General features: G+C 50.5%; 1 protein-coding gene across 3 annotated transcripts; it reads left to right on the forward strand.

Annotated features, from left to right (window-relative positions):
• The first annotated feature begins 553 nt into the window (after positions 1–553).
• On the forward strand, positions 554–19,604 carry Tmem9 (transmembrane protein 9). Of its 3 annotated transcripts, none has more exons than XM_005005913.4 (6): positions 554–688; positions 1,166–1,266; positions 2,236–2,327; positions 8,078–8,186; positions 10,593–10,724; positions 18,568–19,604. In XM_005005913.4, the coding sequence occupies exons 2-6, from the start codon at positions 1,201–1,203 to the stop codon at positions 18,718–18,720; spliced, it is 552 nt and encodes a 183-aa protein (XP_005005970.1). In that variant the 5' UTR covers positions 554–688; positions 1,166–1,200; the 3' UTR covers positions 18,721–19,604. The 3 variants fall into 3 exon arrangements, with proteins under 3 accessions (XP_005005970.1, XP_003474894.1, XP_013013493.1); XM_003474846.5 differs by lacking the exon at positions 554–688 and adding an exon at positions 828–986; XM_013158039.3 differs by lacking the exon at positions 554–688 and adding an exon at positions 884–1,023.
• Positions 19,605–19,825: the final 221 nt, after the last annotated feature.

Below are 19,825 nucleotides of genomic sequence, written 5' to 3' on the forward strand. Positions count from 1 at the left end.
GATTTTCCCCAATAAGTGTGAGGGTATCCATTGTTACCAAAGGATGGTTTGTCATGAAAATGCGATTTATTGATGTCCACGAGAAGTATTAAGTTCTAATATCTCCTTTCAGAAGAAGGGACAAGTATGAAATGCATTGTATGAGGAGGGAAGCTATTAAATCAAGTAACACACTTTGTACAGTGCTTCCGCCAACTATCTGTTGCTTTTATTTTCCATAGCTTCAAATTTACCTTTTGAAGAAATGTTTCGTTCTTTACATGACAACCCTCTGAATATTTGAAATTGTTGTATTTTCAGATTTTAAAAACTCTTTAGATCATTTATCCTGCATTCCTTCAATAAGTAATTTTTTTAAAGACGGCAAGATGGACCCAGGTGAACATTATAACACGGGAAGTCTGAAGCACTGCACAAGGAGTTCTAACAAGTCACACCAAATTGGCAAGGTGGCCTTTACTTTTCTTAATTGGTCGGGTTTGAGAAATATCTGCTAATCCCTTTTCTTGCTTGGTCGGGTTTGATAACTGCCTGCCTATCCCTTAAACGAGTCTCTAGGCCGAGGCGAAGGTGGGTCTTGTTGCCTTGGCGATAGCGAGGTTGGGCTGAGAGGCTGCTTGGCCAGCCAATAGAAGCTGGGAGAGGCGGGGACAGCTCGGCCTGGGGCTGCTGCGGCGGAGCTTTGCAGGTTTGTGGACTAGGCTTTGAGGGAGAGGTCCGGGGGGCAGCAGGGATTTCAGGGGTCCCGGCCCAGCCCGGAGTCCCCAGGAAAGGGTGGCGGTGGCTTTTGCTGTGGGATTAGGGACCCCGTATCTGCACCTGGAGTTTCGGTCGGCGGCAGCGGGGAGGAGCTGCCAGACGGCGGAGGCGGAGATGGCGGAGGACTGTGGGACGCGACGCTAGGCTTAGAGCGCGGGCCGGCCGGAACATCCGGGGGCTCCTAGGGGCGGACTCTCGGCTCCCGACTCTGCGGGATGCGCTTTGTGGTCTGTGGGGAGCAGGAGACCTGGGAGAGAGGGAAAGGCGAGTTTAGCGGCCCGGTTTAAGAGGCCGTAGTGTCTTGGAGCGCAGCCCCATTTCCACATCCTGGCAAAAAGATTTAGGCTATGGTGTGCCACTTTCTCCGTCTCCGACTCCATGGCTCTTTTTTTCTTCTTTTTTTCAGTGTCTGGTCCTGCTAGCCCAGCAAGCCTGATAAGCATGAAGCTTCTATCTCTAGTGGCTGTTGCCGGGTGTTTGCTGGTGCACCCAGCTCAAGCCTACAAGGTGAGGGAAGGGAAGCAACAGCACCTTGAGCACTAACTCCCCGCCTGCAGGGCTCCCCACCAGGTAGCTTGGGTCCTCACTCACCAGGGAGGGGGCAAAGTCTTCAGCACAAGCTGCAGGGAGGAGTAGGATAGTGCACAAGGCAGAGAGGTGCTCGGGGGTAGATTGACCTGTGACAGAAATCCAGCAAGAAAGTTTAGGAAAGTTATCTAATTTTTTCCTACCTTCTCCCGGGTTAAATGGTAGTGGTTATATCTACTGCTCTGCTTGGCAGGATCAAATGACATAGCAGTTCAAAAGTGCTCCCCGAGTATAAAGTCCTATACAAATGGAAGTTTCTGTTATGACAGGGACCCACCTAAGTGGTGGACTTCTGAGATAACTCTAAAGGATCAAGAGTTTAATGTGGGTGGGGCTGTGGAATCTGAGATTCTGAAGATCAAAGTTTTGTAGGAGTGCTGAGTAAAGGTTTGCTTCTGTTCCCTCTAGGGAATGCCTAATTGTAATGCTGTCTTTTACCCATTCCAGGGGGGAAGAACTTTTAAAGAAATTGCTTGAGTATTTCCAAGGGAACTGTACACTTTTTCTTATTCGCCCCTACCCTTTGCTTTCCCCCAGTCCTAACCTAGGAGGTTAGAGATAGGATTAGAGGAAGAGGCTGGGCTGCCAGCCCACAGTACAGAAGTAAAAGTCTTGGCCTAAGGGTACAGGACTGTTATTTTGCTCCCCATCCTCCCCAAGCACCCCTCTTAGGAAATGGCAGCCTAAGTAGATTCCTGTGAGTCTCGTTTGCCACCTGTACAATTTTTGTCTTGAGGACCCCATGATGTAGCATCCTCCCTTGTTGAACTTGAGCATACTAAGCAGAGAACTAAAACGTCTACTTTTGCTGGAATTCTAAAATTCTTGCCTTGCCAGTATCTGAATCCATAGGAATCCTTCCTTCCTGATACAAGATTTCTCTTCCAGAGTTCTGAGGACATCCGGTGCAAATGCATCTGCCCACCTTACAGGAACATCAGTGGGCACATTTACAACCAGAATGTGTCCCAGAAGGACTGGTAAGACATTGGGCGCCGGCTGTCTCTTTGATGCTATACCTCATTGCAGTGGTGGGTGGTTTAGTATTCTTGGATCCCCTTGAGGATAAGCTTGTTCCCCCATTTCTATGGAGAGTCTTACAAAGAAATACTTTTGTTCAGCAGAACCAGGACCTAACAGTCTTGTCCAGCTGACGTGTTCCAGGTTAAAGAACCAGTTTTTTTTTTTTTTAAAGAACCAGTTTTGAATTTGGGTTTTTAATTGATATATGCAACATGGAGAGTCAGTGCTTGCTTCTGTTCCCTCCATGGAATTCTTGGTTGAAAGAGGTAGGTAATAGGACTAAAATAAGTCCCCGACTTATGGATGAGTTCTGTCCAGGAGGATGTTTATATAAGTCATATTCATTCATAAGTGTCACACAGTGAGGTTTATACATTTTTTATACAAGCATAGTACAGCGTAAAACATAAAAACACCAAACACAAAAAACTACGAAATAAGCTATTTTTACTTTTACCTTAAGAACACAGATGGAGCAAGGTACAATACAACTGTAAGTAAACCACTTTTGCAGTTACCTTAAAATGGTAAAGCAGGCATGTAAGATATTTCTATGATTTGTTTGTATCTCTGAATGTTCATAATGTGAGGTTAGTATCTGAAAGTTGACGTTTTCAGTGTTCATAACTTGGGGACTTACTATGTAATATTCAATGTTCTTTCAAAATTCTGCTCTCCTCACATGTTATTCTGTGCTAGTTTTATAGCAACCTTATAGGATCAGCTGGAAATGGGATGGATGTAGTTCTCATTTTATAATTGCATAGACTTAGGCCCCCAAAAGAAATTATATTCCTAGAGACTTGAAAGCATTTCTTAGAATCTTCTTTTAAAAAACAAAAGCTGAGCAAGGTGGCACATGCCTGTGATTCCAGCATTCTGGGAGGTTGAAGCAAAAAAGTCACAAATTCAAGCACAGCTTGAGTAGTTTAGCAACTTAGCAAGTTCTTTGATAAAGACCCTAAGTTCAATCCTCAATAGAGAGAGAGAGAATATAAACAAGAATTAATCAGAAAAAAGAGGCCAACTTGGAAAAAGAAAATTTCAGCACATTGTCCCAGAAGGAATGGTTTAAGAAACTGGACACAGCCTGAAGAGGACCTTGAAATCACCGTGTTCAAGACCAGGAAAGGGCTGTTGTTCCAGAGGAGGTGGAGCACACAGGATTGGGTGTTGAGGAGATCATGTATTCAGTGTGGTTTCTTGGTGTAGAGTGGAGGCCAGTGGATGAAAGCTTTGGGGAAACCATAACCATGAGTTAGGAGAACACTTCTATTTCAGGTAGTTTCAGGACTAGGAAGCCCCATCCTTGGAGTGAGCAGCGTATGGATGGGGCAAGGTCACTGGAGAAGGGACAACATGGGATAGGTGCTTGGTCAGTATTGCCTCTGCTTGGTTGTGCATTAGGATCATCAGGCAAGTTTTCAGAACATACAGACAGACTCCCAGCACTTTCCTCCCTACCTAAGATTTCGGTTCAGCAACTGTGAGTGGGGAGAGGTAATAACCTTTACTTAAAGTTGTTCTTTCGGCACTCATAATACAGTTGATTGAGAGTAACATTTGAGACTTTTGAAACTAGTTGGGTTTCTAACTCTTAAGATGATCTATCTGTGACAGACTCTGGAGCTGTCCTTTCTGGCTTCCTGTTTAGCTTTGCCACTTGTTACTTGTGTGACAAATTACTGAGTCTCCACTGGTTTTTTGTTCTTATTTGTAAAATGGTGACGTTTTGAATGTTAACAGTGTATGTATATGTGTATTTGTGCATATACATAAGAATTAAGAATAGTCAGTATTAGAACAATACCTGGCTCATCATAAGCATCACATAAATGTTAGCCGTTGTTATTAATATATCATCATGCATACCTAGTGACCACATTATCAAATTTACACTGTAGCCCCGGAGAACTTGGACTGCTCCCAAAGAACTAGCCTGTTTTTTCTGCTTTTACTGTGCTGATGAATTCACAAAGTCCTGCGACATAAAGGCCTAGAAAGGGCCCCACTGACGTCCATCTAACTACTCATCCATCTATGTCATATCTTTATATATTTCAAATATAAAGACATTAATGGGGTCTTTTAACACCATCTGGATAACAAGGCTATATCCCTTGTCCTGTACAAGTAAGCACTAGCACATTAGTAGCACTGTCACTATGCTGGGCTTATGGTATGGCCTGAAAACCCACACTCGGATGCCCAGAGGACAGAGTTCTGTCTAGATTGCTCCAGATGTAGTTTTCTTTCTTCCTTAGAAGTTAGAATGAGGGAGCTGCTTGATGAGCAACCTTATATCCTTGAGGTAGTTCCATTTAGAAATAGGGTGGAAACTGAGGCTGGGAGGTAAGGTGCCAGGATTTGGGGACCCAGTAACCTTGACAGTGTAAGAGTGGGGTAGGACCTTGGTATTGATCCTAGTACCTCAATGTTGGGGCCAGAATTGGAGACCACTTTGATTGGGTCTTCAGATCTCTGCCATGTTTTCAGTTTGGTGTCACATGAGTCCCATGCTGGAGTGATACTTGTCCCCTTCCCTTTGATAGTACAGGGCTTAATTGTCAGGGTTAATGGCCAACCCAAGTATGTTCCTGCGTTGTGGATCTTCTGCCATCTAGTGTGGAGAGTTTATAATCACATGAGTATAAAAAGGCAGAAACCCCAGCAGTGCTGCCCCATTGGCAAGTCTGCTTGAATACCTTGTAACATACCCTGTGTGTTACAGAGATAGTCCCAGAGCAGGAAGGACCTTAATAGCTTGATTAGTTTATTGCCTTTCAAACTTGCTAATACAGAAATATTCTACAAACACAATCTGTTGCGGGAACTAAGTGTGTAAATGGAATCAGAATTGCCCTGGCTGCATGGTCGTTCAGCCCCTCCTTACTGCCAGCCTCCTGCAGTGCTCGCTGTGCCATCCCGAAAGGGCATTTTGAAAGATGTGCACTGAGTCAGCCTCCATCCTAGATGAGGAAATCGAGGCCCAGAGAGGTTAAATGAAGTACTGCAATTACAGAGTAAGCAGGAGAGCAGAGAACTAAACCCCACTTAGCTTTCTCTTTAGCCTGCTCCCCTTTATGTCCTCTGACCAGTCCATGGAGTCTTATATGACTGATCCCCAAAAGGGCAGCAAGAAAAGATTTAGGGTTTCACTGATTCCTAGGAGCCCCAGAGTGCAGAAATACAGAAGCTGTTTGTTACTGCTCCCATTTCTCCATTACAGCATGTTTCCCTGGCCAGCAGGACCCCAGATCAAAGAACTCTGCTGACTTTGCCCGCTGCCCCTGACACTTTACCTCGGTCTTGGGAAGGGGGGATCACAGAGCAGCCTTCCAAACTTAGGACCCATGTGGCTCAGGGACAACATAAATTTGGTCCCCGAGAAGCTTGTGGAGACTTTCTAGAGAAAGAAAGGTGACAGTCCCACTGGACTGGAATAGTAGCCATTCAGACTGCCCCTGTCCATCAGCTCCTCCCAGAGGAAGGAAGTATGTAGAGGGCCTAAGTGGAGCCTTAGGTACAGTGAGGAGACCCATTCCTCACGGGGAGCAGTGTGGGTAGCTGGTACCCACACAGATTGTCAGAGGCCTGGATAAGCTCATAGATGCCACACGTTGAACTTTTGGGGGAACAGTCTTTCAAGGGCCCCCACTGTTATTTCGATATAGGATCGTCACATCCCTCCCCGTTGTGCTTCTGCCAGAAAGCCACCCTTCTAGCGCAGATCTGGCCTCTCGTGTTCAGGGAGCTGTGCTTGGCTCTTTCAGAACTTCTGATAGAACCATGGCATCTTACTGGAGAGGACAGGTGCAGGTCATGGACACTTGGTGGCAAAGTCAAGACAGTCTAGACCCGGCTGTTCACTGCAGCATGATACAGGCATGCATCCCTGAGGCCAAGGGCCTGGATCGGGGTCTTTGTCTTCAATGCCATGGTAGAGTTGCCACTTTGCCCTCCTGATCCCATTACCCTAGTTGTTGGTTGGTTTTTTTTTTGTTGTTGTTGTTTTTTGTTTTTTTTTGGTGCCGGGGATCAAACTCATGACCTCAGGTTTGCTGAGCAGGCATTTACTCTGCTGAGCTAAACCTCTGCCCCTTCCCTATTTGTTTATTTTGTTTTTGTTTTCTTAATACTGGGAACTGAACCCAGGGCCTTTCATGTGCTAAATAAGCACTTGATCACTAAGCTACATCCCCAGCCCTTTTTAAAATTTTGAGACAGTGTCTGGATGACTTGCGCAGGCTAACCTTGAACTTGCAATCCTTTTGCCTTAGCCTCCCAAGGGCTTTGTTTATAGGCCTGTGGCTCCATGCATACCTCTGTTTCCCTTTTTTTAATTGCAAGGCCTGCCGTTTTTAGTCCACTTTGCTCAAGAGCACTGCCAAGTGATGGGGCTACAGGAGCTTACTCATAACACACGTACATGCATACGCATTTGGCTGCCGCTCACTCACTAAGCCAGGGGCAGTGGTTAGACCTTGAGCTGAATCCTCACAAAATGGAGAAAGTAAAGTGGCAGAGCCATGCATTCCTGGCGGGAGTGAGAGAAGTGGCTGCTGCAGAGGACAAGCCAGCAGGTCAGCATGGCCAGAAGGTGCAGATGGGGTAAGGAGTGGCAGGGGTGGGGCTGGGTAGGGGGGCAGTGCTGGAGTGAGGTGATCAGCACCCAGAAGAGCAGTTTAGTTAGTTTGCCAAGGGGCTGTGGATTTCACACTGGGAAATTTGCAATAGTACAGTCACTGACCACTATGCAGAAATATGTTAGGCATGACTGGACGAGAGGTGGGACAGCTTGGGGAAGCGAGGAGGAGAGCCTCAGCTGAGCCACAGCAGAGGGAGAGAGTGGATAAGATAAATTTTACTTTGTTTTACTTTTTGATACTGGAGATTAAACTCCAGGTCTTCACACTGAGCTAAAACCCCAGCCACCACCACCACCCTTAATTGTTTTATTCTGACTGAGTTACTAAATTGCCCAGGCTGTGCTCAAACTTTTAGTCCTCTTGCCTTGACCTTCTGGAGTGCTGGAATTACACAGGGTACCATGTGGCCGAGAGGGATTTTAAAGGTTTGTAAGGCATTTGATGGATTCACAGGTGAAGGAAAGGCAGTGTGAAAGATGAGTTACGGGGTTTGCCTTGGCCAGTGGAGTGCATGCTAGAGGTGTCCTCTACCTGTAGAAACACGGACCATGGAGCCAGAGTAGAGGATTTGGGTCCCTAGGCAGAGCACATTGGTACAAGTGTGGCATTGTGGCCCCACAGGATACTCAGCAGTGAATCCTGTAGTCGCTGTGCTTAAGAGTTCAGCTTAGAAGAGAAAAGGGGGCCTGGCGAGAGACGTAAAGCTCGGACACCAGCTTCTTCACAGAAACCTTTGGGATGGATGAGGCCACGTGGGAGGGCCTAGCACAAGAAGGGAAGGCAGCAGAGGTCAGGGCTGTGGGGACCGCTGACACATTGGTGTGGGCACTGGGGGTGAAGTTCAGAGTGCCCCATCTGAAGGACACAGGCCAAGGGCTGCCAGGCTGTGACTGAGGAAGAGGTTCTGCCAGGCTTGCCCTTGAAAGCCCTCCACCCTCCCTTGGCACAGCTTTATTCCTGGCTACCTGCCTCCTGGGCTTCAAGCAGTGAGGACGTCCTACGGCCCCACTCATCCACAGTCTGCCCCATGGTCCCCGTGGCCCCTTTGTCTTTCACAGCAACTGCCTGCACGTGGTGGAGCCCATGCCAGTGCCTGGCCATGACGTGGAGGCCTACTGCCTGTTGTGTGAGTGCAAATACGAGGAGCGCAGCACCACCACCATCAAGGTACCTTCACCCATCCCTGAGGTGGGCACGCCGTGCGAGACCTGGCTGTCCGCCCCCACAGTCTCTGCTTTATTCTGTGGGGTGCCCTAGCCACACTTCTGGAGCTGTCTTCTCTGATGTCTTAGCAGTGGTGCCCGTCTAGTGGCAGGTGGGAGTCATGGGAGGGTGGCTTGCAACTGTTTTTTGCTCCCCTTCTTTCCAGTTTTTCCTTCCTCTCTCTTCTTCTGTACATTCTGTGTCTGTCTTTTGGGTGCCTCCTGTGTTTGCGCCATGCTGGGATAGAAAGGGAAGCCTGTCCCCCTGAAGCTCACAGTGTGACCTGCGACCAGTCCACAGACCTGTTGGACAAGCGCTGGTGTTGGGTACTGGCCCCTGAGCTCCTTTGCTTTCTCCTGAGCCATGTTCTCAGCAACCATTTGGGTGAACTTGGAAGAGAGGTGACAGCACAGCCACCACCATAGGGAATGGGGGAAGAGGTCACAGGGTCTGTGTTCATCACTTTCTCATCAGTGAAACACAACAGCTGGCACCCACAGCTCTCAGGAGGAGAGGTTTATTGTGGTTCTCGGTTCAGTCTGTGGTCAGCAGAGCCCCAAGCAGAAACGGCGTGGCAGAGGGGCCGGCAGGGGAAGGCTGCTTACGTCATGGCAGCCAGGAAGCAGCGGGCAAGAAAGGGAGCTGGGGAGGGAGACGACCCTTTCCAGGTCACACCCTCAGTAACCCACCTTTCTGACCAGACCCCACCTAATCCAATCACTTTACAAAACCACGAAGCTTTGGGGACCATTTTAGATCTCAGCCATAACAAGGTCCCTGTCCTTTTCCCTGCTAGCAAGCAAGACTCAACCAGGGACCATGAAACTACCTTCCTTTTTTAAAGCTTGTTATTTATTTATTTATTTTTCTCAAAGCACTTAGATTAATTAAGCTTGTTTTTGCTTATCCTCTGATAAATGTAGAAACTGCATCAGCAAATAACCCTTACGAGTTTCAAGATGCTGCTGTGTCCTCCCGAAGGCTCTAGCTTCTGAGCCATGAACGGAGGGGAGGTGGATCTCATGGCATTCCTCCCTGCCTGCCCCAAAGAACCCTCGTCCTTCCCTGAGCTATGAGCGCCTTCTTGTTCTCACCCTTCAAATGGGAAGCAGCTCTCTACAAATCCCACCATTTCCCTATAGGCTGTGCAGGCCACACTATGTCCCTCCTCCTGCTTCTGGGCCAGCCTTTTCTGGAGTCTCACCACCTCTGAGCTTGCTCCAGGGGCCCGACCCTCTGGAGAGCAGATACCTGAGACCTGCAATTCAGAGCCAGATGTTATCTCTCCCTGCTTGCCAGGGTAGGGTCCTCATAAGACACAGCCTCCTAATCCCTCGCATTTGCTTCCAGTCTTTTCGTCTAGGGCCCAGCCCCCTTCACGCAGACAGACTCAACCTCCATTCTCCTTGCCTGTCCTGGGTAGAGGCAAGAGGTGTGATTATTCACCCTGTTCAGAGAGGCATGAGCACTGGCCTTTTCAGTCCAGCAGGAAGTTGAATGTGTTGAACTTGACTGATAACTAAGTTGGAAAACAAATTTGAAAGACCTGAGATTCTCCTTTTATGTTTATCCCACTTTACAGTCAAATCAGAAGCCAGTGGTGGTCAAGTGTTGTGGCGGGAAAAAGGTATTTGAGATGAAGTCAGCAAATCTGGTTCAAGTTACAGCTTGACTAGTCTTGGGCTCTTGAATGGGTTATGTAGCCTGGTAATTCTCAGTAAACTGCTACTGTCCCCTCCCAGGGGCATTTTGAGATGAGTGAAGATGCTTTTGTGGTCCCAGTAACTGAGAGGCATTACTGACATCATTACAAGGAATATGGGGGCTGAATGTCACAGCACCTTACTGAGAAACACTGAAGCAGCCTCATTAAACCCGTCCTTTCTGTAAAATGATTTCTCAAGCTTGGGATGGCCCTCCCTGCCTCTTCCCCCAGGGATGGTAGGTTGGCCATAGCCCTCCAGTGCACAGCCTTTGGCCTGTCTGTCCCACACTGCACAGTGGTGTACCCTGAGTGGGCTTTGTACCCTCCCACCCAGGCTTACTCTCCCTGGCCTCTGCCCTCCAGCCCTTGTGCCTTATTCTTACATCGAGGTGCTCACCCCTCCCGCATGGTGGGAGCCACTGGGAGTCCATCTGCCATCTTTATGTCCATCAGAGCACTCACTGTGGGACTCCCCTGGGTAGGACACAGCTGGTCAGCTGATGTGGGTCATCTCTGTCCCTTCCTGGTGCTCTTGCCCTCCACACCTAGTCCTTCCAGGTGCAGCCCTTGAGGGGTCACCAGCCACAGAACCCAGGTGGAACAAGTCCAGAAGTGGGTTTGTCACCATGAATGTTGGTTTACAGGGTAAGTTGTGTCTCCCTCAGGTCATCATCGTCATCTACTTGTCCGTGGTGGGGGCCCTCCTGCTCTACATGGCCTTCCTGATGCTGGTGGACCCTCTCATCCGAAAGCCAGATGCTTACACTGAACAACTGCATAATGAGGAAGAGAATGAGGTAACAGGCCCTAGTTCCAGCCTGCCTTAGGGCACAATCTAGAAGAGCATCCCCAGGATTGGTGTCCCTCAGCCTGCTTCATGTTCCAGGTTTCCCTCATGTCCCCAGACTAAGCAAGGCACTGTCCTGTGTGCATTTTGATGAAGAATCAGGTGGCCCAAAATTTCCTGACCCAGTGCAAGGCCTCAGAGCACAGGTGGGAGAGCTGTGTCTCCCTGATATGCCACATTGCTGGGCAGAAAGAAGTGAGCTAACCCGGGCCAGCCATGGGTGGAGACATATAACATCCTGCCGGCTTAGTTTTGGGTAGACTTGGAGGCCTCAGTTTATTCTGTGCGTCGGTGCTTGCACAGATGGCCGTGGCAGCGATGGTGGACCTGTCAAACAGTGCCACAGTGAACTGTGTGCACTGAAAGCTGTGCCAGGTTTGCCATCACCGGTCTGTTGCTCTATAAGGCAGGAGGCTAAGAGTGAGGGTGATGGCTGCGCATGTGTGAGGAATTTGAGCATCAGGGATAGGGGAGGCATCCAGGAATATCAGCAGGTAGAGCTGGTCAGAAAGGTGAGGCCAGATTAATAAAGGCCTCAAAGGGCAAGCTGTGAGGTTTTGACTTTAAGTGATAAGGAATATGAGCGGTCACTAACACCAGGCAGCCTGAAAATGCTATCTTGAGGGACAAACTGTGTGGCTGCACTCTGTTCCGAGGCCTCACTGCTGGAATATACTCCTGTCTGTGCAGTGTGAATGAGTAAGATCTGAACTCACATGTATCCAGTATCCAAAGGAGCATCTAGTGAGGGGCTACCTCTGTCATGTTCTAGAAGATTTAGTTGAAGGAACTTGGAGATACTTAGCTTGAAGGAAACAAAACAAACTCAAAGAGGCACACACCAGTGCCTTCAGCTATCTGTAGAGCAGAGTCTACCCCTCCCCAGTCCCCAGTGATAGAAGGGCCCACAGGTGGGTGTTAGAGGAGGTTTAAGATGACAGTGTGAGAGAGTCCAGCACACAGCATGATCTCATGGTGGAGTGTATGGGCTTCCTTAGAAGATGGTGAGTTGTGGGTCACTAGAGGTGACCAGGGATAGGCTGAGCTGCTCTTGGGCAGTTAAGAGTTTAAAGCTTTTCAGGCCCTAAATTGGAAGTGGGAAAGGGCAAGTTCCCCACCAGAAAGAGAATTGGGGCATGAGTGTGCATGAAGCTGCCCAGGTGGTTTGGGTCTGGACCAGCGTAGGCAGGGAGCACAAGGGCAGGTCAGGAGGAAGAGAGGAAGGCCTGCCTGCTTCCTCTGACCTCGATACTTCTTGTGGGTATGTGCCTGGACTGTTCCCAGTCTGTCCCCAACCTCCTGCTGGCATGAATTTGGCCAAAGGAGCTGGGGCCTGGAAGGTGGTGGGGCTGGCAGTTGGGTGGTCTGTGCTCAAGAGGAAAGCCTGTGAACCTACCCAGTTATTAATGTACAGTAATAGCACCTCTGATAAGAGAGGAACATTGCTAATAAACACTCAGCGATTAGGGGTAATGTGCTAATTGCAGCCCTGGCCGAGGAGTAATTGAGAAAGGCAGCCGATGATTACATGGCCTGTGCTGCGATTTCCCTGGAATGCATGACTCTCGGGCACAGCCTTCTTGTGTCTCCTGCCGTCCTAAATGTGGAGCCAGAGGAAGGGCAGTTGCTGTCTTTGGGTCTGAGCCCGCTTTCTTTCCTGCAAGAGATGTGGGTGCTCCTCACTTGGAGTCTGTCTGTGGGCGGCCTTGGAGGAAGGAGGGCTTAGGTTTGGTCAATCTCATTCTGAAAACATGACCTAAATCAGAGGGTGGTTGTCTCCTGGGTGGGTTTGGCTTGGGGTCCCTGTGCTTAACCACATAGAAGGGTGCCTGTGAGGATGTGGGCTGTCACAGGTAGCACTGAGCTGGAACTGGTAAGCCACTGCCCCATCTGTAGAGGAGAGTCCTCCCACTCTGAGGCTCAGGAGAGCTGTGTAAAGTTGTGTTTAGTCTCTCTGAGACCCTGACTGGGGGTGCAGCCAGCTCTGGCTGATGGCCCACTTACCTGGGGGCTGGGGCAGGATGGAGCTCACTGGGTGCTCTTACAGTGGCTTAGGAAATACTCTAGTCCCATGGATTGGTATCACCTCTACATTTCCTTGCCCTGGGTGATGCCATGTGGCCCAGATGCAGATGCCTGTGGTCCAGCAGCTGCACTTCTCTCCTGTATCCAGACATCCCATAGGTGGTACTATGCTCAGAGTTGCCCAGACCCAGTCTGCCTGCAGACAGAGCCAAGATAGCCAAAGCCAGGTGAATAGGCAGGCACATAAAGGTGATTGGTAAGATCTGACTGTTACCTAAGCAGTCAGATGAGGAAGCTGGGTACTTTGGAGGAGCCTCTGACTAGACAGGGGGAAGTTGCCCTTCCCTTTGTGCTGATCAGCAAAGGCAGGCTTCCTGGCAGAAGGGGACCTTCAGAGCTGACTCAGACGGTAGATGGGAGAGGGAGTGCTTACTGCATTAGAAGGACAGTGGCTTTAAGCTGGAGAGAGAACCAAGGGTCTTGTCTTAATGGTGACCAATGATGCTGGTCTTGGACAGTGGGAATAATCTACTACCTTCTCAGTGCACCTAAGGCAGGGACGTGAGGGACTGAGGGCCACGGAGAGAGGTCCCAAGGCCTCCCAGCGGTACAGTAGCAAGGGCAAGGTGTAGAGCTCTTCATAAGAAGGAAACAGCAAAGACCAGGTGTCCCTGGGCTGGAAGGATCTCACTTTCACCCCAAGAGGAAGAAAGTAGGAGTGTAGTCCCTGTCCTTAAGTATGGAAGGGGTGCCTGTGAGGCTGACCTAGGGAGTGTGCAGTGATCCCGGGCCTCATCTCTAGCAGGATCCCTATCACACAGTTCCTTGAGTGCTCCCAAGGCTGCACAGCCTGGTGACCGGTGACTGCAAAGGAAAACCCTAGACCTCCAGCCCCTCCCTGACAGCCTGGGATGCAGTCAGAGGTGGGATCTGGAAGATGGAGCACTTATCAGGTCTAGGGCCTTCTTGATTCCATCTCCCCAGTTCCTTTGGCCAGGAGCTCTCCTACCATGGGGCAAGAGGACTGGAAGAGGAAGGGCCTTCCTTCCCCACAGCGCAGCGCAGCTCAGCTCAGCTCAGCCCAAGTCCATGAGGGGAGATAAAAGCCTGTCATGCTCCCTTTGAAAGCTCTGGCAGAGCCTCAGTGGGCCTGATTGCTGGGTGCTGTGCCTCCCCTGGGATTCCAGCAGCATTAGGACTAATCCCTGGGCTCAGACGCCCTTTGAAAGGAGGAAGCCAGCATGTTTTCTGGGACAGAAATGGCAACAAAGCTATTTAGATGTACAGGTCTGGCCCTCTTTGAAGAGACAAAAGTGAGGGTTTTCTCTGTGGCTCGGGCTGGTTCTGCTGCTTACCCTAATCTCTGACAGGGCCTTCAAAACAGGTTTTGAAAGTTCTTATCCTTATGGGACAGTGGGTGTAGTTCTTAGCCCAGTGTGAAGGGGTGTACAGAAGAATCAAAGATGGTAAGGGTGATGACCACAGGAACCGTGTATGGACTGGGAGAAGAAAACCTGTTCCCCTTTCCTGGCAGAGACCAGGTAGGCAGCTATGTGCGGAGGATCTGGGCAGTGGGGGCTGACAGTGAATCACTGAGAAGCCACGTGCTGATAAGGGCAACGCAGAGCCTCCCTGCCCAAGGAAGGCACTGCTCAAAGACCTTTCAAGAACGCCTATTAGGGGAAGCACAGGACAGTAGCTGGGAGTAGGGCTGCGAGGTTCCAGTATGCAGTCCAACTCTGTCACTCACTGTCCTGGGTGTTGAACTTAAAGTTTAGGTGTCTCAGTCTGGAGCAGACAGTCTTTTCTACCTCAGCTTGGTTGCTGTGTTAATGCACATGGAGGCTTTACCAAGTTTGACCATCCTTAAGGATGAGGTGTTGCAGTTTGCAGTCAGGTCTCAGCCTGCAAGTAGCATGGTGATTGCTGGAGAAAAGCTGAGGTGCAGGGTCTGCAGGGTGTGGATGAGGAGGCCACTGCAGGTAGAGAAGGGGCAGAGTGTACAGCTGGTGGGCTGGAGGCAGAGCCAAGATCGAAACTCATACCGTCTGAGCCAGGGCTGTGCTCAGCAGGTGTTTACCTTTGCATAGCTGGGTCCCTGCCTCGTTTCTGAGCAGGGGAACGGACTATTCAACTAGTCAGTGTGCAGAGGAAGGTGACTGGCTACAGATGCTGGAGTCAGGGAGAGCCTGGGAGCAGAGAGATGCAGAGGGGTTTGCTGCAGCAAGAACAGCTAGTGTTAAATCTGGGGCAACCCAGAGAGATTGTGTAGTTGCCTTTCCAAAGGGCTTAGCACTGGGGCCCTTCTTTGCGTGCCTGGGTCGATTGAGAGTGCCAGGTTCTGCCTCCATGCCTGGTTTGGGGAGCAAGGAGGAGGACAGGCAGGTTGGTCTGCTTGTCATCAGGTGAGGCCTAGTCTGGTGCCCACTGCTAGCCAGTATTCCTGGGGCACTGCAGAGGGTATCCCCAGATCATGGAGTCACCCACGTAGTGCAGAGTCCTCCCGAGCCTGAGAGGAGAACCTTGCAGGAAGCTCCTGATCATGTGGCCTTTGCGGGCACTTTGTTCTCACTTGAATCCTGGGAGAAGAAACCTGCCTGCTACTTCGGACGTCCACGTGGGCTCCTCTCAGGAGAAACCAGCCAGAGAAAGATGCAGCCAAGTCCCAGGATAAGAGACCCAGACATGGGGCAAGTCCCAACTCAGCGCTGGAGGACTGCATGGCCTTGGGTAGCAAACTGATTGCTCCTTCAGAGCTTGTTTCCCCACCCACAGATGGGGATGACACTGGCCGTTTGCTGGTGTAGTGAGCCCAGGAGTAACCAGGCCTGGCGGTCACTTCTCAGAGTCACGCTAGTCCATGCCTGGAGACCTCTGAGGAACCCCTCCATACCCACACTGCCACAGAGCCCGGCCCTCTCCCGACTGCCTTCCCCACCCCTGTGTACCCTGAGACTCGGCCTCAGAGGGAAAAGGGGTAGAAGTCCATCGCCTCTCTCTGCCATCACCTGCCATCACTGCTGCACATCAGGCGGGGATGTGCCGCAGTGGGCTACGGGTAGGACAGATGGGGAGTCTTTAATACCTTTAATCAGACTATTAGCAGTGGGAACGCGGCGCCTCTGCAGAGGCTTTCCCCCACTTAGGAGCTGTTTGCTAGGACTTTACATGAAGGGCTAACAAATGACGCTGCGGTAATGTGGTGAATTTCAGCACATTCCCTTAATGCCCGCTCTTGGCTTCCCTGCCTTTCGCGCCTTCACACGCTCCCTGGGAGCAGAGCAGTAGAAGGAAGCAGGGCCCACACTCACCCACTCTTCCAGGCCTGTCCCTGAAGATCGCACCGCCTGCCTCTCAGGTCACAGCCAGGTACCCCTCCCCGAGCCATGCAAGGGCATGCTGGCCCCAGGAGGGATGAGACTGGGAATGAGGAGGAACAGATGCCTTTCTGGTGCTCAAGACAGCGTAGCTAAGTCCTGGTGGCCCGCAGCTTCCCGGGCAGATGGATTTTCTGTGCACATCTCATCCTGACAGCCATGCAGAGGAAGAACTGAGCAGAGGCACGTCCTGAGCACAGACAGCGCAGGTAGTACAGCTGAGCTGGGGAGGGCCAGGCTGGGAGGTCGTGCATCAGTTGTAATTACTGTCCAGAGGCAGCTTTCCACCCCTTCCCCTACCTAAGTGGGTCCCAGAACTAGGGACTAATACTGACCATTGCTATAGTTCATTGACAGCTTCCTGCCTGCCAGGAGCTTCAAAAGGCTGTGATTCAGTGTCTTACCACGAAGCTGCCTTTTCTGAAGGAGAGAGAAATTGATTCAAAAAGAAGATAATTTTCCCATTATATATCTGGTAGGGGTCAGAACCTGCAAAGTCAGGTTTGATTCCAGCGTCTCTCTAACCACTGTGCAAAACTACAGAGAAAAAGAAATGAAGCATTTCTTAAGCTCCTGCTCTGTGCCTGCCGCTTTACTAAGTGCGTCATATATGACTTAACTTAGCCAGGCCTCACTAATCATAAAACAGTGTTTTGCACACGGTGGATCATAAGCTGCTGAAGTGATGTGACCAGGATTTTTAAGAAATTAAATGAGCAGGCGTAGTGATGCATGTTTATAATCCCAGCACTCTGAGAGGCTGAGACAGAAGGATTGCCAATTCAAGCCCAGCCTGGACATTAGAAACAGTTTTAGACCATGTCTAGAATGAATGAATAAATGGAAGTGTAGCTCAGTGTGAAAGCTCAGGGCTCCATAGCCAGTACTGCAGAAACAAAAATAACATCCCTGCCCCAAAATACAGCAGAACAGGGAATATCACAATGCATCATATTCAGTACTGATTTAGAAACTTTTTCATTTCATGTGTGTGTGAATCCTAGATCATCAGGTAATTATATTTCCCACTAATAGCATGGTGGAAGAAAGTTTCAAAGACTAGGTTTATTAGGTTGAAGCTTGGAGAAATAAAATGACTTGTCCAGGGACACACAGCTGCCAGCTGGCTAAGGCCATGCCTCATCCTTCCAGCATCTTATGTGGACCTGTGGTTCCATCTGAAATGGACACAGGGGAGTCTGAGGCCAGAGGGGCAGGTAGTGTCTGGCCCAGGCATGGAACCCAAGGGTCTTGATTCTAAGCTGATGCACCCTGCCGGATCCTGCCAGCACTACACAGCCTCACCTCTCCTGGCCAGGAAAGCCTTCCTCAGGCTGGTCCTGGCCAGGATAATGTCCTGGTCCAAGGGCTCCTAGAGGCCAGTGTCCACCTTAGATGAGTGTGCATGAGGCAGATGACTCGGCTGTGTGGTAAGTGTGATGAAGTCTCTCCCGGGTCCCTTCTCTAGCCAGCCACCTCCCTGCTGTACCAGCCCACTCTGCTTCCCGCCCTCTCCTCACTGCCCTCCCTCTTCCCCAGCCTGGCAGCTGTTTGACGACAGAAGCTGTGCCAGCTCAGGGCATTAGAAGCAAAGTTACATTTACTGGGCGGCTCTGGGCTTAGTGGGGTGCACTAATCCTTTAAGAGATGTATGGCAGGAGATGAGAAGACAGGAGAGCTAGAGAGGAAATCCCCATGGGGCTGTGGGCCTGGCCCTCAGCTCTAATTCCCCCCAAAGATCAGGTTCGGGTGCTGCAGGAAATGCATGGGCTCTGGGGCTTCAGAGGCAGAGAAGTGGTAATTAGGGAGGACTGACAACAGGAACAGGTCTGAGAGCAAAGGGGAAGGGGGAGCATGGTGGGGCAGCGGGGCAGGTGCCAAGCTGTCTCGGACTATTGGAGGAGGGAGCAGGGCGCAGAAGGCTCTGGAATGGGCACCCTGGGGTCAGGCCTGGAATTGTCATTCCAGCTGGTCTCTTGGAGTGACGTCACATCTTCTGTCTCACAGGAAGCTTGGTGTGTATTGTCCCCTCACTGATCAGAGCAGATCCTGCCTCCCTGTGTGAGGACTCAAAGACAGTACTTAGTATTCCTCTCGGATGGTAGTGACAGACCTGTGGGCTTCAGACTTGGGCCAGCTGTCTTGGAGTAATTGGGGTCTGAGAACATACTCTGCCGCCCCAGGGAGGAATGAAGCCCCAGCCTGTAGATGCTACTGTGCAAGCCACTCGTTTCCGCAGGTGTTGAGGCAGGGTCTCCAGGGAGCCCACAGCTCTGGGAGAGAACAGACTTCAGCATCACTCGTGGGGCTTCCATTCCGTGTTAGACTTTTCCAAGCCCCTGGCCCCTCTGACTTGCTGTGCCACACCTCTCCTTTATTTTTCCACTCCAGGATGCACGCTCTATGGCAGCTGCTGCCGCATCCCTTGGGGGACCCCGAGCCAACACCGTCCTGGAGCGCATGGAAGGTGCTCAGCAAAGGTGGAAGCTGCAGGTGCAGGAGCAGCGCAAAACGGTCTTCGACCGACACAAGATGCTCAGCTAGATGGGCTGGTGTTGGCAGATCAAGAACCCCAGCCGTGGCCGCCGCCTCCAGGGCTGAACAGAGCCAGGGCCACTTCTCCTCTGCCTTCCATGCCTGTCTTCCCCGGGTCTTCCCTTGCAGAGCCTGTGGCATTTTTCGTTTTCCCTCTCTCTATAGAAATGCCATACGTGGCTGTTTTGATTAGGGAGTATTATGAGGCCGCCAGTCTCCGTCGGCTCCTTAGGTCTCTGGGGTAGAGGAGAGGGGGGCAGACCAGAGCGGAATGGAGACATCAGAAGTGGCCTCAGGGTTGGGAGGAATTGGTTTCTTCCTGCTCCACCTTTGCCACCCGTTTCAGCTCCACCTCTTGGAGATTTTATTACCCTTTGGAAGGGTAATAAGAGAGAGATTGTATTATCCTTTGGAAGGTGGAGCTGGGTCATCAGAAGAACGCATGACCCAGCGTTCAGCTTGGGCTTCTGTCTGCTGTGGTTCTGATCTTCCTTCTGGTCCTAAGCACAGCCAGGCCTCCGCCCTCAGGAATGGCACTGGTGGACAAGCCAGTGCTGCTGAGCCTGTGAGGTTCTCAGGATACCTGGAAGCTTGATTGTTTCTTCCTGGGCTCCTCATCCACCAGTGCATGGCAGTGCTGGACATTCCTGCCTCCGGCACTGTATGTCCTCTCATTCCACTCTGGGAAGCTGGCCAGGTCCTCTTCTCTCCTAGTGTCTGCCATTGCTGAGCCAAAAAGACACTGCTGAGCAGTGGACTGAAACATCATAGCTCCTGTTCCTGGTTCACCACGTGTCCCTGAATGTTATTGTACCAGTGCATGGAGATAAATGTTTGTCCTTCTGTTGTCTATAAATCAAGGAAGCCATCATTAAATGGTTCTGTTTCTCTCACTTTCTGGATTTTTTTTTTTAAATAAGAGAGTGCTTCACAAGTGACTTGGTAAGCACAGTGTCCAGAGGGCATAGAGAACATTGTCCTCGGGAGGTGCTGGCAGACAAGCAGAGGCTTGTAGCACCCAAGTGTTGTGAGTGAGCCATGGTGGGATCCAGCTGGAGCCCAGGGTTCACTGAAGCTCCTGTCACCTACCAAGGATGGAGACCAGGAGGGTGGG

The sequence above is a fragment of the Cavia porcellus genome, unplaced genomic scaffold (genome assembly GCF_034190915.1).
Source record: "Cavia porcellus strain 051 isolate PalLab524CR breed Dunkin Hartley unplaced genomic scaffold, mCavPor4.1 scaffold_29, whole genome shotgun sequence".
In the NCBI taxonomy this organism is placed as follows: domain Eukaryota; kingdom Metazoa; phylum Chordata; class Mammalia; order Rodentia; family Caviidae; genus Cavia; species Cavia porcellus.